Here is a 19,933-nt window from a genome sequence, read left to right on the forward strand (position 1 = left end):
ATTGTTTATGGCTTTTTTTAAATGTACAGAATTTTAAAGATTTTTATGACGTAAAGTCTATTCACTTTTCCTTAAAAAACATACAGGTCCTTATGGGACTAGAAAGCTTTCCCTCTTCCAGTGTTAGATCATTAGTCGCCTGTGTGTTTTTTTCCTCATTCTTTGGGGGGCGGGGTGTGAGACTTTTGTCCTCACACTCCCCAGACAGAACTCAGTGGGATTGTTTGCTGAGCACTGGAGCGTCAGCTTTCCTAGGTTGTAGGCACATTGCAAAGCCTGAGGTCCCAGCCCTGGTTCTCGAATGACTTGCCAGTAGCCCTCTTTGTAGGCAGTGGCAATAATTGCTTGGAAAGTAAGGGTTTGCTGAAAGAGTAGGCAGGAGACTGCTGGTGATAGTTCTGAAGCCCATGGAACTTTCTGCCAAAAACTGAAATAGGCACTGTAAGGAAAACTATGTTTATATTATAAATATAGGAATATACACCCTGTGGCATGATGTTATTGCTGCTTAAAGTGTGTAAATGAATAGATGGTAACGCATTTATGTCACTGAAACAGCCACACATTGGGATGGTCTGGAAGTTTTTTGCCTGTAAAGTTGGGGTTTCATTTTTCTCAACGTCAGGGTTTTACTGGGTGTAGTTTTTGACAAGCTTTTCTTTCAGACTTTAGTTCAATGTTAATTATGGGTTTGTTGAGAATCCTGGGGGCCCTCTTTTCCATTTTTGGAGAATTTGTGTAATTTAATGCAAAATTAAACCTTATGTTTACTTAATAGCTGTTTCTGTTAATAAACCACTTTTTAATAATATGTTTTACTATGCTTAATATTTTTACATTGCCTTGCTTCCTGTTTGCACATTTGATTTTTGATGTTTTTGAACTTCATAAAGCATATCTTGGTGCCTAGCACTCTACCTGGCACATAGTTAGCACTCAATATATATTTTATACACAATACCCATGTAAATGAATTTATTTGCTTTGTAGGGTTTCTCCAAAGAAATTAAAATACCTAAAACCAAATATGTTGGCTACATCAAGGATTATGAAGGAGCCACTTTAATGGGATGTGAGCTAAATCCGCAGATCCCCTACACAGAATTTTCTGTCATCATCAAGAAGCAGAAGGAGGTAAGCCTGGGACTGACTCCTGTTCCTCTGATCTGGACAGCCTTAGTTCTGTGTGTGTGGGTTTACTGGGTGTCATAATCAGTTTGCTATGGTTTGTCTAGATTTCTTCTTGGAAGCTATCCTTGATGTGTCTCCTCTCTAGGTCACCATTCCTGAGAGCGTCAACACTTCTTAAATTGTAATAAAAACACAAACTTGTAAAATATGATGAATCAGCTTCACCTTCAAGGCCTTTTACATTCTGGTCTGAAGCCTCCTTCCCAAATTTACCTCTTTAGTTTCTTCTCTAAACTGTTCTCCAAAGTCCATTACTGATGCTTAACCCTCTTGCTTGGTGTCTTCATCCATTGCCCACCTCCCTCTCCTAACCCACACATAAACTGAACCACTTCAGGCTGTGTTCCAGTTCCTCCTTGGGACTTCCCCAGCACTAGTTTGAGCCACCCATTGGAATTGCAATTATTCATCATCTTACGTAGACATTTGAGTTAGTGGGTTTTAATCTCTCCTTTTACAAGGTTGCAAGGTCTGAAGGCTACACTTCTAGGAAGTAACAGATTTGTTATCTAATATTGGGGTAAAGTCTTTTACACATCTGAACTGGAAGAGAAGCATGAAGAGAAAGCTTGATAGATTTGAGTGCATAGCACTTTTACATTTCTCTGAGACAGGGAAAAAAACACAAAAAGAGCATAATTTGGGAGTGTGCAGAGGCCATTTAATAAATGAATAAACTTTGCGTGTTAAGCCCAGGATCACCTCGTTGCTCCCCTAGTACGTTGGAGCTCAAAAACTTGGAGTTTGCAACTGTGTGTCCTCCTACACAATTCCACTTTATACTTCTGTTATTCATTCTAGTATACTTTTCTCCAGGCGTAACTTCCACAAGTTCTTCTATCTTAGACCTTTTTTTCCCTCATTTTTACTAATGGCCCTTAATCTCAGTTCTTAGTTATTTGTCAGACATCACCAATATAACAGACATCTATGCACAGTGTCTGGTGCATAGTAGCTGCTCATTAAGTATTTTCCTTTTACTTAAAGAGGCTCAGATTGTTTTTTGTTGGGGTTTTGTTTTGTTTTGGTTTTTTTGCTTCTTTTGGAGGTGAGCAAAAGGTTTTTTTTTTTTTTCTTTCTTCAGTTAGAAAATAAAAACAGCCTTTGTTGTTTGGTGAAAATGTCAGCCTCAGAGAGAATTCCAGATAGGGTACTTGGAGAGTTAATAAAAGCACAGCAGGCTCCTGTCTCTGTCTCTCTCTGAAGAGCTAGCTTTCTTCATTGTTCTCTTTGGGGCTTAATGAGCAGGTCTGAATTCAGCAGCTCATTGTTCAGCATTAGAGGCTGCTGGCCAACCAAAGCCATGAGGGCGCTGTCAGCTGCTCATTCCTCACTCCTCCTCCCAGCAGCCCAATTCATCTCCGCAGTGTAAGCAGGATTCCCCTGACAGGGTCTGCAGATTCCCATAGTCCAGATCTGTTGGCTCTTCCTCCACGGAGGGGAAAGCCATAAGCACAAAGCTAACAAAAGCAGTCCGTGTTTCAAAAGACAATGTTCCTTCCCCTGTCTTCTTCTTCCTCTCTTGGATCTTTTTTCCATTTCTCCTCACCTTCCTTCTTTATCACCAGCCTTCTCTAACATACACCATTGAATGGATGATGCAAGCTTGGAGCTGTTATAACCCAGTTCTTTTAAAAGAGGTCTGAAATCACCAAAATAAAATACTGGGATTCACATAGTACCTTCTCTTACTGAATTCAAATGATTTTTTCAAGTATCTTTTATTCCAACTTTGAAATCCCCCCGAGGAAGGCGGGGACTAATGGTGGTAGCGAACAAACTGTAAATCTATGGACTCTCCTAGCCCCTGGAAGCCTAGAGAGCAGGGTCAGTTGTGGTTGTGGGTAGTGGAGATAGAGAAACCTAGTGCGGTTGGACAGGTGGCGTGGAGTGGAGAGCTGAGTACTCCTCTGTGAGTGTTGACTCCAGGGGAGTGGTGGGATCCCTAGTGGCCTAGTGTCATCTGAGATGGCTGTGGGGGAGATGTGTCTTAAACTTGGCAGCCTGGTAGGGAACCAGCATGAGTAAAGGCTCAGGGTCTAAGTGGATTCATGGGCACGTGAATGACTAGGGCCAGAGATGAGTGGGTAATGAAAGCCACTGTTTGAGAAAGTGCGGCTAGGTTATGAGCAGGCGCAGTTGGCTGTGTGCGTGCGTGCGTGTGTGTGTGCGTGTGCGTGTGTATGTGAGAGAGAGAGAGAGAGAGAGAGAGAGAGAGAGCAGGCTGGGATTGAGGGAAACTTCTTCAATCTTAATCCATGTGTGAGACTAAAAGGGATTGGTTGGCTTTGGAGGAGCCAAAGGCAAGGTGCGGTGAAGGAATGAGATTTTTTGTAAGAAGAGATGTTAAGACTTGGTGACATATTAATGATGGGGAAGTCTCCCCCAGTTTTCTGTTTGGGAAGACTAAAACCGACAGCAAAGGAAGGAGAGATGGATTTGAGGAGAGAAAGATGAGGACATGGCAGAAAGTGAAGACGTTTTCTAGGGAGGTAAAGAGGCTAGAACAGAAGTAAAGTGTGTTCGTTCTCCAAAGTGATTCTTGGAGGCACAGCAAGATTAGGAAGCCTCCCCTCCCATTACCAGTCACTCGTCAGGAGCCCACCACCTTCGAGGTGCTGCGTGAAGGGTGTGGAGACCACCTTGTAGGTCATCACGTTGGAGAGTCCCTTGGTACGGAGAAAATACATTTCAAAGTATATGTGAAATTATATTTTCTGAAGGCATTCATTTAAGAGATTGCCATTGGGAGTCTTTTTCAAAAAGACTTATACTTCTTAATAAATGAGGGGAGAGCATCCATCCAGACCTGTGCTGTCCAAAGTGGCAGCTACTAGCCACGTGTGGCCACTGAGAACTTGATACGGGGCTAGTCCAAACTCAGATGTGCTGTGAGAGGAAATACACTCTGATTTCGAAGACCTAGCGTGAATAAAAGAATGCAAACTGTTGTGATTTTCTTCATTGATTATATGCTGCAATGATAATATTTTAGATATATTGGTTTAAATAAAAAAGTGTTGTTAAAATCAATTTGACCTATTCTTTTTTTTTTAAATGTGGCTACAAAATATTTTAAATTGCACGAGTGGTTTGCATCATACTCTGTTGGGTAGCACTGACCCAGGTTAACAGGAATATACTTTTACTAGCCCCATTATTTTATGACGTTCATTGTTTGACGGCTAGGTTTATGAGTTCAGGTGGCAGCATTCACCAGTGTTAAGTCTGAAATCAAGCAGTTAGGAACGGGACGTTTTTGTTTCCTCTTGTGAGTTCAGTTAATGACTGCTACTGGTTTATTTATTTCTTTTCTAAAATTCAGTTATGATATGGTTAATGTCAGGTTGGCGATTTTTTGTTTTTTGGGTTTTTTTTTTGTAATTATATTGGAAATATTTAGCTCAATATATTAGGAAGTATTTTATAAAACAAATACCTCTCAAAATTGTCACATCATGGTTGTGATGCCTTAACAGACAACACTTTGGAGTTGGCTATTTTTATGCAAAAAGCAAAGGTTGCCACTCAGGCCTTGAAAAATTTGAGAGGTAAGGTCATCCTCCCAGGCTTTCGGGCCTCTCTGAGGCCTGTTCTTCTGCCTCTTCAGTCCGGAGGAAGTGGTTCCTCGTCATGGGGTGTGAGAGGTTCTGATGCTGACCTGGGTAGCAGATCTTTGCTGCTTTTCCTGTAGCTCTGACAGAGCTCCTGGGACAAGCTGGGCAAAATAATTAGCTCAACGCTAAAGAGGACAGTGGGCCCTTGGGGTAGAATGTTCTCTTAATATTGACGTTTCTGCTGGCCGGGGACAAGGACTCATAAAGATGGTTGTGTGAATGCACTAAATGGGCATGGTGTAATAGAATGTTTTCCTCGTTTACCTGTTAAATCGAATTCACCCCTTTCTCCCTTTTCAGTTCCTAAAGACTGTATTTTGTTAGGGAACCAGCTCCTTAGGTTGGCTGACTGAAGCTGTAGCTGCAGACTTCCACCACTGAACACGTTTTCTTCCTGTGCTTTACAGATCATCAAAAAGCTGATAGAACGAAAACAAGCCCAGATTCGAAAAGTCTACCCTGGACTTTCATGTTTTAAAGATGGAGTGCGACAGATTCCGATAGAAAGCATTCCTGGAATCAGTATGTACATAGATCTTCTTTTAGTAACAAACTACAGAAATGATCCCTGAAAGTATAGTCTTTATAGATCTTCATTTAAAAGCAAAATCTTTTGGTAATGCCATTAGCTGTGTTTGAAACGATTACCAGAGTGCAGTACTTTAAAAAAGCTTTTTGCGTAGCCCTTCTCCATCTGTGTTATTTCTAGTCTTTCAAGAAGCCAGCAAATGCTTTCCTTTGATATCCTTTCTCTACTTCCCTTTGTAAACAAACCAAGGAGTGCTTAGATAACCCCTTGTTGTAGCTATTAATACCCATCATTGATTGAGAGCCTGCTGCTTGTAGCACAGTGCTAGGCACTACCCACGTGTGTCCTTGCAAGTAGGGGACTCTGCTCCTACGAGCAGGGAAATTCAGTCTCAGAATGGCTAAGTTCTCTAGCCTCACGCGGCACGTGGCCAGTAACTGTCAGAATGAGGAACAGGCCGTTTCTTACTCCTCCACCACGTTGCTGTTCTCACCGTGTCTCATTGCCGTCATGGTTACAATCTGCATGGATCTGTGCTGGGGTCAATCAGTTTTCCAAATTTGTAGGAAGGATGGTTGAAAATCACATGATTTGTTTCCAGTTCCCTATTTCACAACAGTTTTCCAGAGGGTTCTTATCTGCGAGTATGTTAGCAGTGAGTTGTGTTGAGTTGAAACATACACAGTAGCTCTTTTGCTAGATGAAAAGCTGTCAAGTATCGGCACTTTCGTTTGGTTCAAGTCCAGGATCTTCTGGTATATTGAAGATTTATAAAGCAAAACAAAATCAGTCAAACTGAAATTCTCCAGAAGAGAACAGCACATTATTTGTTTTTTCATGATATGTTTCATATATGTTTTTTCTTTAGAAAATCTTCTCTGTAGGACATCTTGCTTTCACTGTCAGACCAGAAATTTTACTTCCCCATGTTATCCCAATTAATGGCATAATAGCTACCATATCACTGAAGGCCAGTTTGTGCCAAGCATTCTTCTGTGGGATAACATCACCTAGTTTTTAGAATTCTGTTCTATAGATTGGTAAACTGAGAGCAAAAGGTTAAATAACTTATCTGGGGTAAAAATTAGCTTTTAAGGAGAAAGCAAGAAATCAAATCCAAGTCTACTGGACTCCAGAGTATGTTTTCTTTCTGCTACGCTAAACCATCTTGCGTTATAAGCAAGGTCTTTGCCAAATAAAATAGAGACTAGGACAGAGTTTATTCTAACCTAAAATAGCAGCTTAACTCTTCACATGGTGATGGGCAAAAAAAAAAAAAAAAAAAAAGTGACTATGACTTTAAAAAAATACACGTGTTTCTCTGGCTGGTGTGGCTCAGTAGATTGAGTGCCGGCCTGTGAACCAAAGGGTCACCGGTTTGATTCCCAGTCAGGGCACATGCCTGGGTTGCAGGCCAGGTCCCTAGCAGGGGGCTGCATGAGAGGTACCCACACATTGATGTTTCTCTTCCTCTCTTTCTCCCTCCCTTCTCCTCTAAAAATATATAAATAAAATCTTCAAAAGCATAAATAATACATGTGCCTACAGTACTGGACAGTTTTACTTTTTGTGCTTATCTTTGAAAGGTTGGAGTTCCTTTAAAAACATTAACCTATAGGGCAGTGTGGTCAGTCTTGGAAATGTTTTGTACTGTTAGCTGTGTTTGGAGGTAACTAACTCAGGTAATTTCAGTCTTTTCAGGAATAGACTTACAGAGGCATGGCTGTAATTTATTGCATTTTCAATAAGTGTTAACTGTTATTCTCTTGACCAAAACCACTTCTCACTCAGTCTTTAATTGTGTTGACATATAGGAGAGACAGGCTGGAAACAGAGTGGAAAAGAGAAGAGGTAAGTGTGATGGGTGAGAGGATATTAATGGAAGTGATCCCCCCTCCCCTCCCAGCAACTTAGACAAAATGGGCAAACTGATTGTAGTCACCAATACACTTGTTGGGCGTCAGTTTTCATAAAAAATTCAGGAATGAATTCAGTTTTAGGTTTTTGTAGAAGTGAACTGAATAGCAATCAACTGGCAAGAGGATAAAAAACTAATCATCGTTCTGTGTTGTTCACTCTTTCCCTTTCAAGTAAAGAGCCCAAAGACTCTGACCAGCTTTACAGCACGCTCAAGAGCATCCTCCAGCAGGTGAAGGTAGGGGTTTTCTTTTCATTCAGCCCATGCAAATATTTTGAAATGATTTCCCACACAGAATTTCCATATTAGATACCTTGCTTTTTTCTTTACCCAAGAGCCATCAAAGCGCTTGGCCCTTCATGGAACCTGTGAAGAGAACAGAAGCTCCGGGATATTATGAAGTCATAAGGTTCCCCATGGGTAATGCCATTAACATTTTGAAAGTATGATTTAAAATTCTCTGGATAGTGGTGTGGGCGACAAATGGTTACTGAGGTTAATTGTACTCTTCTGTAGTAGGGTAGGGTGTGTATGACGGGCGATGAGATTCCATGTATCTGGGGAGGGCAGTGGTGTCAGAGCAGAATGACACAGGAGAGGTGGGTGCCTATGTTTATGACACATTCTGCAACTGCTTGGGAGCCCACACACCAACACTAGGTGCAGAAAGCCCAGGTGGGGACTGCAGGCAGCACGAGATATGAAACGCTGGCTGTTTGGACATAACCTTGCTTATACTCTACTTGTTGGGTGGCAAATGCATAAGCATCAGGTTGTGCTCTTAATATGTTATGAGTCTGTGTAAGGATTTTTGAAGATAGTACAAAAGAAGTTAGATGAAGCTGCTTGAGTGCTCTACTTTCAGAGGGAGAAATCCTAGTTAACGCAGGCCTTGATCTTTCATGCTCTCCATGGATACTATTAATGTCACTCCTTATCCTCCTATTTTAAGCTTTGGCCCACATCCAAAGCAACCAAACAAAAAAAACGCCACTAGATAGGTACTTAGTAGAATTTGCTGCTGTGCCTGCACCATGCTAAAATGAATGAATTGAATAAATTAAGAATCCCCAAATTAAACCAATCTGGCCTAGTGCAATGAGCTGAAAAAAAATTTTTTTTTCAATCCGCTGTGTGATCATTTTGGGGAGAAAGCTTGTATGAGTCTGTGACTTGCGTACCTTTTCTCCCTGTCATCCATTTCTGGTGCCAAAAAAGGGTTCAAGTGTGAAAGAAGGAATTAGAGGGATCTATTAGCTCCCGGATAGCGAGGTTACTTGTAGATGTTTTCTATGGCATTCATTTTCACGTGAACATTTTATATAGTTGTGCAATGATTTCAGTAGTCTGTACTCCTTGAAGTGGACATACAGCCATATGCTCTTTTTCCCTTTTCTCTCTCTCTGCCTTGCTTCTGTGTATTTGAGGACATGAAAACCAAAGTGCGGGTTGACCGAGTCTGGAGTTCTGAATGGAAGGGTGATTTGGGAATGAATATTTCCCATGGCATAAAAAATATGTTAAAACCCTTTATGTACATTTTAAAACGTAACCGACCTTTGTATCCTCACTTCTCGGACCATGTCAGCTTCTTTTGTGAAGCCCACATGGGAGGCTGCACTCACTTGGAGAGAATAATTTTCCTTCAGCCGTGCACGTGCACTTTGAAGACCTGCAGAGGCAGGCCTAGCAGGCTTGTCTGTCATAGCCTGCTCACAGCCTGCTTTCTGGAAGTTTTCTCCTCGGTCCGGTCTGAGAAGGATGTGAGCTTCTCCAGTCGGTTACCACTTGTGTGTGATGCTTGGCAGGGGAAAATTGACCACACTGAGTGAGACCAGTGTGGGCTGAGGTGTGTTCTGGACAAAGTCAATTAAACCAGCAAATGGTGCTCTGTAGTGGCGCTGTGATAACTTTGTGGGGATGCCTTTAGGTGCTGGGCAAAATATGTAGTTTTGTCCCCTAAGATGGCCATGTTTTTAAGGACAAGACCAGTCAATAATTTTACTCGTCCTCATTACCTTCTTGGCTCTTTACAAACACATTTCTTCTCTTTCCCCTGTGCCTTAAAAAACTCTTTTCTTCCATGTGAATGAGGTCTAATCTGTTTTATTTAGGGAATGTTGTCAGAATAGTCTCGCCCAAATAGTCTAGCATGTCTTCTTAACTGCACGTGGGTTGCCAGGCAGAATTTCCGATTTATCTAGAGTTCACAAGTTGGTGGCGGGCAGAAGAGTGAAAACAGAATAATTTAATGGTGTCTCCAGATTTGGTATTACTGATAAACATCTTTTTTAACTTAGAATACAAAGGAAATGTGTAGAATTGGTTTTAATTCTTCAGAAAGGCCCAAATACTTCTATGATTCTTGTTTTGTTTCTGTTCTGTTTTAGGTTCTCCCCATCTCTTCTTACCCTCCTGTTTCCAAAAAATACATTTGAAAAGCTTTAGATAGACTTTATTGTTAAGCTTCGTTGTCTTCTTCCCCTTTTAGTTTTTGGGTTAAGTCTCTCTTCTAAAACATTATATTTGGCAGGATATCTTCAGTGTGAGGTATTTAGGTGGAAGAAAGATAAACATCTAGTTTTACTTAGAGAGGCACAGTTCACTTGCTCTTTCGTTGTTAAATAAGAAGTCATCTTCATCTGTTCAGTCACACCTGGGTGAGACATTAGGGGGGTATGTGCTGAGCCTTTCTGTGTCTTAACACTTTTTAATTTTTCTCTCTTTCCAAACTATTTCAGTTAGAGAAGAAAGGAAATTGAAAGTCAAACTCACATTTGTGATGGCCTAATTCTGAGACAGGTTTTTGTCAAAGGAAATAAGAAAAAGCGGATTATTTTCCATTCTTCTTTGTGTTAGATTTAGGATTTTGATGCAAAATAATTTCTTCCAGTTTGGAGATGTTGTACATCAATTTATTTGTCTTATTAAATGATTATCCCAATGTATTTGGTTATATTTCTTTCCCTCTGGAAAATTTGATAATATAGTGGGAATTTAGGTTTATTGATATTCAGAAGTATTTCTTTAGTGATTTTGACTTATCTTTCCATCTACAGTTAATGGAATTTTTAATTATAGAACCAGACTTAGAGATAGCTAGTGACCTATACATAGACAATGTTAATAAGTAGAAGATGTTAGCACCTTCTAATCTGCAGGGAATTCTTTAAATCAGTCCTGAGACTGAGCGTTACAGGAGCCCCACTGTATTCTTGTAAATTCAGATGAAGCACTGTGCATTTGTAAAAATAATACAATTTAAAGCACGTAGATGTACTGGGAAGTTCTTATCTTTTTTACAATAGCCTCAGAAGGCTTATTTGCTTTAGAAAATAGATTATTAAGTAAAGTTTGTCATTCTTAAGTCATTTATGGAACACGAGAGGACATCCATTTGAACCATGTTACCCAGGTCACCGGTGTACTTGCAGATGTGTTTATGATCAGTTTCTCTACCTTAGTTCTCTACAACAACAAAACAGCGGTGACTTTGGTTAAAGAAACTCAGTCTGATTGTTTTAAGTAATGAAATGATTCAACACAAGTGTCCCACCTGATTTACTCCGTGTAGATAAAAGCCTCTTCTGTATAAATCTGAACGAATAGCTAACAGTACTTCATTCATCATATTTATCGCTGCTAATCTACTACTTCTTGTGCTGAATAAGGGATTGGACCAGATGATTAATAATGGCCCCTTCAGTGTTAAAATGCTGTGATTTTATACAAGCAAGAACATAAGATTTAAGAACTATTTTCCCTGATCATATGAATTTCTCTTACACAAAGTCACTGGGATGTAAAAATGTAATTAAACTGATGACATAGATTTTTCAATCTCACTTTTGTCAGCTAACGTTCAAAAGAAGTTACCGTTGCTAATGTGTTTTTTTTTCCTGTGCAGATCTGAAAACCATGAGTGAACGCCTCAAGAATAGGTACTATGTGTCTAAGAAGTTATTCATGGCAGACTTACAGCGAGTCTTTACCAATTGCAAAGAGTACAACCCCCCTGAGAGTGAATACTACAAATGTGCCAACATCCTGGAGAAATTCTTCTTCAGCAAAATTAAGGAAGCTGGATTAATTGACAAGTGATTCCCCCCTCCCCTCTGCTTCTTAGAAACCCATCAAGCAGTGTGCCTAAAGCAAGGTGGTTAGTTTTACAAAGAATTGGACATAATGTGTTGAAGATTCTTGTAAATGTAATAATTAGCACTTTTGAAAAACAAACAGAAACCTCCTCTTAGCTTTTCAGATACGTATTTAAATTTAAGTCCTAGAACATTTTTATTTTATGACATAGATTTTAATCTATTTACTACTATCAGTGTAAATTTTCTATGGCATGTCCATGAGGTGAATATTCAATAATAGGTGATCAGGGGGTTCCTCAAAACCTGTATATGAGGAAATTGCACATTGTACCAAGATTTGGGGGAATCCAGAAAATTTCAGACCATGAATGTTTCCATTTTTTCTAATGGAATGTGAGAATTTATTTTTATTTTTTTCTGAAGGATTTTAAGGAAGGAATTCATGATTAAAAAGCCCGTAAAAGGTGAAATATGTGACGTTTGAAGTCTCTCTGCAGACTTTCTCTCTATATATTTTAAAAACACTCATCTAGATGAGGTGCTTTGAGCAGTTCTGAAAAATGCAGTTTCATAAAAGCAACTGCCTTGATTCCTAAGGAGGAAATTCTAAATAATGCAAACTTTTTTATAAGCATCAGGTTTTTGATAATTCTGTCTACCTATAAAAAAAAACTTGGGAGTGTATAACCACTATTTTAATAATTATTTTCTCTACACAAATGTGTAATATTATATTTGACTTCGCTTATGCAGGCCATAAGTTCCAAAAGGCAATTTCCTGGGCCACAAAGGCATACATTTGAAAACACTTGAAATTGAATCAATGTGCTTTAATAGAAAAAGTATAATCTATATGTGTACCAAATATGGTGAATACTCGTTCTCATAAATAAGATTTTTTTCCTTTTCTATGATACACAACGACCCACCAATAACATACACGTGGACATTTTTCCTTTTGCATCCTCAGATTGTGTGTATTCATTGTCCAAGTTGAATTAAATGACCACCAAGATTTGCCGCCAGTATTTCAACACCTACATTGGTTTGTAGACCCAGGGTAATATCCCACTAAAATCCATCATAGAACCTGATTAACCAGTCTTGGGATTCCGGTTCAGTGCTTGGATTTAGTTGCCGATTAACACTACATAGATGAGTGGAACATCTGCCATCCCAGCTCTGGGAGGACCAACTAATACAAAACAATTGAAGGCCATCTTGATGGTCTCGACACTAATTTTTGTGACACAAATTTATAAACTGATTTTTGTAAAGAACTAGGTTTTAAAAGTGTATTTAACATGATGTTTTCTATCAGCATAAATGAATTAAGACGATCACTTAAAGTCATTAAAAAAGAGTTGCCAGAGATAATCTGCATTAAGGAAAACACTTGGAGTTGGAAGTGTTGTTTTTAATATGTAAGAGATGTTCAGAATGCTCAAAATGAAGAATGCCTCAACTTTTTTAAGGATAAGAAACCACCTTGAGTAGCATCTAGATTTCTAATGAAGAATGATGATACAGTTTGGATGAAGTATCCTGGACTGGTTTTAAACAGTGCTTTGTACTGGACCTGCCGAAGCATCTATCCAGCTTGGTATCCTGTGAAAGTTTGTTATTTTCTGGGTAGACGTTCTTATAGAGTATTGTCTTTAAAATCAGATTGTCTCTTCTATATTGAAAGCATTTTTATGTTTTCTAATTTAAAAATTAATATTTTCTTATAGATATTGTGCAATAAAGCTGAAGTAGGATGTGTGGTTTTTGCAAATGCTTTAACAGCTGATGAAATTTTACATTTGTAAAATTAATATATTGTACTGGTACAAAATAGTTTTAAATTATATTTTAAAAACCTCTCAAGTCTGGTGGTGTGTTTTCTTCTTCTAGCAGATTGATTTTTAACAGGGAACATGTACGATCTGATTGATGACCATTGATTGGATCCTTAATTCTTAGTTCTTAAGCATTTTGTCTACCATGTTTAGAACGGTTGCATTTGTGGGAAGTTTCATAAAAATCTATAGCCCATCAGTGAGAGACTTTCAAGAGGAGAGTCACTTAACTCTATCTGTGTCTCTTGAGTTTTCCACTGCATTTTGTCCACAGTCACTCATTAAACAGGGGGAAAAATCCAGCTAAAAGAGGGCTGTTGATTTAGAAATTAAATTTTTTCCCAGTTTTTCTACTTTGCACCTGTGAAATAGATGAATGAGCAGGGAGATAAAAACACAGCTGGATTTCTGGGTGTTTCCCATATGAGCTTCTAATGTTACTAAAAAATCTGACTGTAGGAAATATTATTATAATATCCTGTTGGGGTATGAGAGGACCCACCAAAGAGCACCCCTCTTCCCTTCTGAATTCTGAACTGAGAGGTCAAGAGCCTAAGGCATATACAATTGCCAAAATATCTTTATTAATGGCAAAATGGATATTGGAGAATATGGCTTATATATCTGTAGAAAATGGGCTAATAGTGAACCCTAGAATGTAAGAGATATTCAGAATGCTCACAATGAAAAGTGCCCCAACTTTTTAAAGTGTAATAAACCATCCTGAATGGCATCTAGATTTCTAATGAAGAATGATGATACTGTTTGGATTAAGTGTCTTGGGCTGGTTTTAAACAGTGCTTTGTACTGGATTTGCCAAAGCCCCTGTCCAGCTTGGTATCCTGTGAAAGTTTATTTTCTGGGTACACATTCCTGCAGAGTATCGCCAGCAGCTCTGCACCACTGCCAACGTCCCCCTCCAAGGGCATGGCCTTGGTCATTAAGCCCAATGCCCAGCCAAGAGCAATTGTGCTGTCTGAGGGCAAGCCAGCTCTGAAGAGGCACAGGTGAGCATAAATCAGAACAATCCAGTCTGGTTTCTCACTCTGGCTCACCAGTTAGGTCAGTCCCTCCCAGAAGAGGAATGGCCAGGGGCAGAGGGAAGCCAGCGGATGATGGATGTCCTTCTATGGGAAAGTAAATGTCTCGAATGGAGGTAAGTTTCTGTCACCCCACCCCCATATATTCATAGCAAAAAAAACCCCTCTAATTATTTATTATGCAACACAATTAAAAACTATTAATTAGAAAAAAATAGTGAAAACAAAACTTTGAGGTTTTACATTACTTGGAAATAAAATTTATAATTCTGGAACCTAAGAATAGTATCAGACTGAGGCACTATGGAGAGGTTAGTAATGTGTCATCCCTTTCAAGCTGATAACTCTTCAAACCAGCCCTCAGTGTTTATTTAAGGGAGCCTAAGGGCTGCGTGAGGAATGGTTACTGGGGCAGCTCTGGGCCTTTTCCATACTGCTCTGAGCTGTTCTGCTCTGCCCCTTCACTAGCATCCTCCTTTTAGCAAAGTGAAAAACCCAAAGAAAAGAGGGCAGCTACTATGGAATTTCAAAAGTCAAAATGACTGCAAGATGTAGTAATTAAGTTGGCTTTTTTTTTCTTTCTTTCAAGATGCTTACAACATATGTTTAGATTTCTTGACTATTTAAACATTTTATTTTCCCGGCAGAAAAAAAGTGAGTGTGTAGAGGGTGGTGGTTAGGGGCAGGGAAAGTGGTGGCAGAGATTGAATCAATGCCTCTACGTGAGTCTTAAGGCTCTTGGTGGTATGGGCCATCTACCTTCTCATTTGGGTGCTGTATTGGATACCAGTGCTGTTAATCTAAGGTGGAAGTTGGCAGGGCAAAAGGAGTGTTAGCAATGCCACAGTTAGGTAAAGAGATGAAAAGTGAACTTAAAGAGAAAAAGTAAGTAGAAGAAGGTTTCCAGGTATATTCGGAGGAAGAGCTTAAATAAAGTAAGAAGAAGATGGTGAGGAGGTGAGAAAGCTCCTGTGTTGTAAGAAGACCTCTACGGTATGCTACGGATATTTATGCTTTGCATTCTCCATGGGAACATCTTTGTGTGTGTGTGTGGAAAAAGGAAGCTGTTTAACAATGACAAAGCTGGAGATTTTCTTTACGTTTATTAAAAAGCCGAATAATTTCAACAAAGCAGAGAAAAGCAAGGAAAACACGTGAACTTTCCTGCGCCCTCCTATTATTGGGAAGTCTGATACTTGAACTGTGGCAATTTAAGAATATGAGAAACAACATATGTAATGTGTGTGTGATTTTTTGGAGCTAAACCAAAGGTTGTTAGTTTAGGTTTAAAGTTCTTTAAAAGTAGTCCCTTGGAGAACTTGTTGGAAGCTAAGGACCTTTTCAAAATGATGCACAAGCTCACATATGGGCCCTTTCTGCATACAGGTTTATCTGGTTCTTGGAAACTTCCTAAAATTCATTGGCCTCTGTTCTTCATTCTGTTAACCTCTCATTTTCTACAGTTAACAGATGGACATCTAATTTATGCTTTAAAATATCCAAGAACAGAGATGTGCAATAGGCTGTCCCAACAACAGAACAGCCAAAGGCCTGTGAGAAGGTCCTTGGGTGCGGATGCTGTGGGCTGCTTTAGTTGAAGAAAGTGCGCATTTGGTTCATGATAAGTTTGTGATTAAGCTCTAATTCAAATCTTTTTTCCACAGACCACTGTCAAGCAGGTGTGCCAGCGCTGCTTCTCTGCTCGACACCGCAACACACTTGGACAGTTGTAGCTTTGTGCCATGGCCCTCCTGTATATTTTTTAACATTTTACAAATATGAGTTGCCAACTTTTAAAGACTTAAATGTATTACTGGAAATGAAATGTAAATCATGTGACAAGGTAACACCTGTGAATTCAGAGGTGAGACGGTACTGCGAGGTTGGGTGAAGGTCGATGATGTGTTGTGGGGCTGCACAACCTGAAGGAGCCTGGGCTTCTCTAGCAGGCCCGTACGAGCTACCAAAACCGAAGAGTACGTGGAGGTCAAAAGTGGTCCAAATTGCATACATTTTCATGGGGAGGTCAGACATTGAATAAGTGATTGCAACGGTCAAGAATGCTGCAAACGGAAGGTAGAGCTTAGTTAGCCATCCTGGTACCAAGGATGGCTTTGTCAACACCCAAGTTCAAAAGCAAATGCAGCTTTAAGAAGTTTTCTCAGCATTCCTGTGTTCCTTTCCATTACCTCAAAACCCCAGTCACAGGGTCGTGCCTGTAGGGAAATTCTGGAGCTTGCGTTGGTTTGGTGCTGAAACCATAAAAAGGAAGGGACAGTCTGGTAAGAGGGAGCTTAGGGAAAGCCTCCGGGAGGACATGACTTTTAATCTGTGCTGAAAGATGAATGGGCACTGACTAAGGCAAAGTGTGGAAGAGGGCAGGCTGTGACAATACAGGCTGAGAAATCCCTGAAGCAGTCAAGAATCAGAGAATCCAACAGGAGAGGCATGGTAGAGAGCGAGGAGTGGTGCAAGACGGTACAGGGCCTGAATAGGCCATATTGAGAACATGGAATTTTATTTTAAGGGAAATAGGAAATGGCTGTTAGGCATGATCAAATTTTTGTCCCATGAAGGATGAGCTCATAAAAATTAGGAAACGTTAGCAAACAATTTATAATCAAAAGTCAGCAGACACAACAAACAGCAAGTTTAGACACCTACTGTGAGAACATACCAACATTGAAGGAAGGTAAGTGCTTATAATTGTTAAAAACAGCAAAACATTAAGTGACGGGTTAAATAGGCTATGTATGATACAGCCAAGGATAGAATGAGTGACCTGGAATTTAGAACTTATGAAACAAAGGACGCAGGTAAAGAAATAGGGAAAAGGAGGTAAGAGACAAAGGTTGGGCTGTACAACAATGTGAATTCCATTAAGGCAGAATATTTGTTTTGCTCATGAAGGTATCCCAAATGCCTAGAACAGTGCCTGGCACAGTTGGTGCTGAAATTAGTTAAGTCAGATTGCAATGACTGTTAGAAATTGTGTAAGGAGAGAATGGGGAAAAAGCACTATTGAACAAACTAAGAATTCTTTTGCAATCAATCCAGGGCATGAGTATAGTCAGTGAGTCTCAAGCAGAATGAATTATTGACTTCCACCTCTTCCCACGAAGGTATAACTGCAATGGGACTTGCTCACCCACTGCAAGTGAACAAGTGAGAAAACTGGACTTGGTGTATTAATAAACTGTTTTTAGAAATTGGACGATAGGTATTACAGGGCTATGATCTTAGAGAGACAGAAAATAGAGTGAGCTCTATGCCCACCCCACATGTCTTCCCATGGCAGTCTCAGAATTGTGACAAAAGGGGGAATCCAAACAGTCCAGTGGTACCACTGAGCTGAGAAGCTGGATGAAGTTTCGAGGAAGCTAGAAGTAGTAACAGAGTATTGGAGAAGAAGGAGCAATGCAGAGAAAGAGCTCCAGAATTCCGCTTGGGGGTCCCTGCATCGTAGCTGAATTCTAATCTGCACACGTGTAGGGTGACACCTCATGAAGCTAGGGGAAGAACAGCTGTGTGGTAAAGAGGAGTTACGGGGAAGGGTAAGCCAAACAACGCTCAGCTTGCACAGGGCTGGGGATCATTTATCCACCCAGCAGCCACAGTAGACATACCTTGTTAAACATGTGGCACATTCTGTGGAGACCTTAGATAATGTCATATCTTAGTACCGGGGCTAAAGGTGCCCTAGAGTAAAAGCTACTTTAGACCTGCCCCAGAAGCCTAAAACCAAGCCTAAAAAGGATCCAGCTGATCTCCAAGTAACTTAATTCCCCAACAGAGTTCAAAACTCTTCAAAGGAGTGTAACAAAATACAGCTTCTAAAAATGTCAAATTCCCAATGTACAATATTCAATAAAAATTATAAATATACAAAGTAGGAAAAAGATACATAACTAAAAGAAAAATTGACCAATAAAAACTGATCCAGATATGAGATAATGGAATTAGCAGACAATGACATTAAAACAGCTTTTATAAACATAAGTTTGCTCAAAGATATAAAAAAAATTAGTACAATGAGGAAGAAAATAGATACACAGGAGTGGGCAAAAAAGTAGGTTACAACTGAGAGTACATGAAACAGTTTATTGTCGTATTTACTAATTATTGTATTTATTTGTGTTAGAACTGGAAACCTACTTTTTCCCACCCCTGTATATAAAGAGAACCAAATGGAATTTCCAGAGAAGAAAAATTCACTGGATGGGATCAACAGAAGATTTGCCATAGCAGAAGAAAGTATAAGTAAACTTGAAGTTCCAGCAATAAAACCTATCCGAAGTGAAGCATAGATGAAAAGATGAAAAACATGAAAAGTCACAGGTGAAATTAGAAAATATCTTGAACTAGATGAAAGTGAAAACATTTGTGGAATGCAGCTAATACAGTGCTTAAGGAGAAAATTATAGCATTAAAATACTCATATTAATATGAAAGAAGTCTTAATTCAGCCGACCTTAAGAAGGTGGAAAAACAGCAAATTAAACCCAAAGTAGAAGGAAGAATATGAGGGAGCACAAATCAATGAAACAGGAAATGGATGAACAAAAAGAAAAATCGGTGAAATAACCAGTTCTTTAAACCAGTGATGAACTCCTAGCTGGGCTGATAAAGAAAAAGGAGAAAGCACAAATTACCAATATCAGGAAGGAAAGACAGGACGGAACTAGAGCTCTTACACACAGGATAGTGAAAGGATAAGGGAATATTTTAAACAACATCATGCCAACTCATCTGATAACTTATGTGAAATGAACTAATACCTTGTGTGACACAAATTAGCAAAGTTGACTGCAGAATATGAAATCTGTATGTCCCCATATAACTGAAGAAACTAAATAATGAAAACTTTTTATCAAAGAAAACTCAAGGCACATAGTGCTTCACTAATCTGTTGAACATTTAAGGAAAAAGTAATATCTTAAACAAACTCAGAAAAGAGGTATTTTTCAGAAAACATTTTATGAGGCTATTATTTGAATCTAAAGCCAGGAGAAAAAAAAAAAGAAAAACTGAGGAAAGACAGCGGTAACCCATGTAAATAAAGACAAGGAATAGTATTTGGAATATATAAAGAATCTGTATTAGAAAAATATGTTCTAGTACAAAAGTGGGCAGAAGGTGTAAGCAATTCATAGAAAGAATGAGAATGACCAATAAATGTGTGAATTCTCACAGCTAATTAACTCAATAAAATAAAATCTTATAAGTAACTAAAACTATTTCACACTCATTGGCTTGGCTAATTTTAATGTTCAGTAACCCACGGCATAGTGGTGGGGAAACGCAAACTTAAATTGCTCGTAGGAGAGTGCTGTTTCTACTTGTATCAGGAGAATGGGCACAGCCGCTTCAGAGAGCCACTCCACTTCTCGGTATCAGCTCCATGGAAACCCATGTGTACAAGGATGTAGAACATTCACTGCAGCAATAATTTATAGTCACTAAAAAGGGGAAGCAAATTATCTGTCAAAAGAATGTCTTATTTATGTAACAAAATACTGTACAACAATGAAAATAATCGACATTTGCCAACATGGATAAATCTCAGAAATGTTGAGCTATCAGTTACAAGAAGATATGTACAATATAACATTCAGACAAAATGTTAAAACGCAAAACAATTCTTAACAGTCTATAGATAAATGCTACAGCAAGAATACAGAAATGTTCCAAGAACAA

The 19,933-nt window shown here is 39.2% G+C and overlaps 1 protein-coding gene and 1 pseudogene across 2 annotated transcripts in view; one reads left to right on the forward strand and one right to left on the reverse strand.

The window, feature by feature from the left end:
- KAT2B (lysine acetyltransferase 2B) overlaps positions 1-13,224 on the forward strand; it is a 93,138-nt gene extending 79,914 nt beyond the window's left edge. Inside the window, exons 13-18 of one of the 2 annotated variants that reach the window (XM_024565806.3) lie at positions 991-1,134; positions 5,216-5,330; positions 7,152-7,188; positions 7,429-7,492; positions 7,591-7,675; positions 11,163-13,224. In XM_024565806.3, the coding sequence (XP_024421574.2) occupies positions 991-1,134; positions 5,216-5,330; positions 7,152-7,188; positions 7,429-7,492; positions 7,591-7,675; positions 11,163-11,356 (639 nt within the window). In that variant the 3' untranslated portion in view covers positions 11,357-13,224. Of the gene's footprint in view, positions 1-990; positions 1,135-5,215; positions 5,331-7,151; positions 7,189-7,428; positions 7,493-7,590; positions 7,699-11,162 lie in introns of both variants that reach the window. The other variant, XM_053929699.2, reaches the window with a different exon arrangement.
- LOC112310008 (small nucleolar RNA U3) lies at positions 5,318-5,392 on the reverse strand (annotated as a pseudogene).
- Positions 13,225-19,933: the final 6,709 nt, after the last annotated feature.

This window comes from Desmodus rotundus, chromosome 8, assembly GCF_022682495.2.
Source record: "Desmodus rotundus isolate HL8 chromosome 8, HLdesRot8A.1, whole genome shotgun sequence".
Taxonomy (NCBI): Eukaryota; Metazoa; Chordata; class Mammalia; order Chiroptera; family Phyllostomidae; genus Desmodus; species Desmodus rotundus.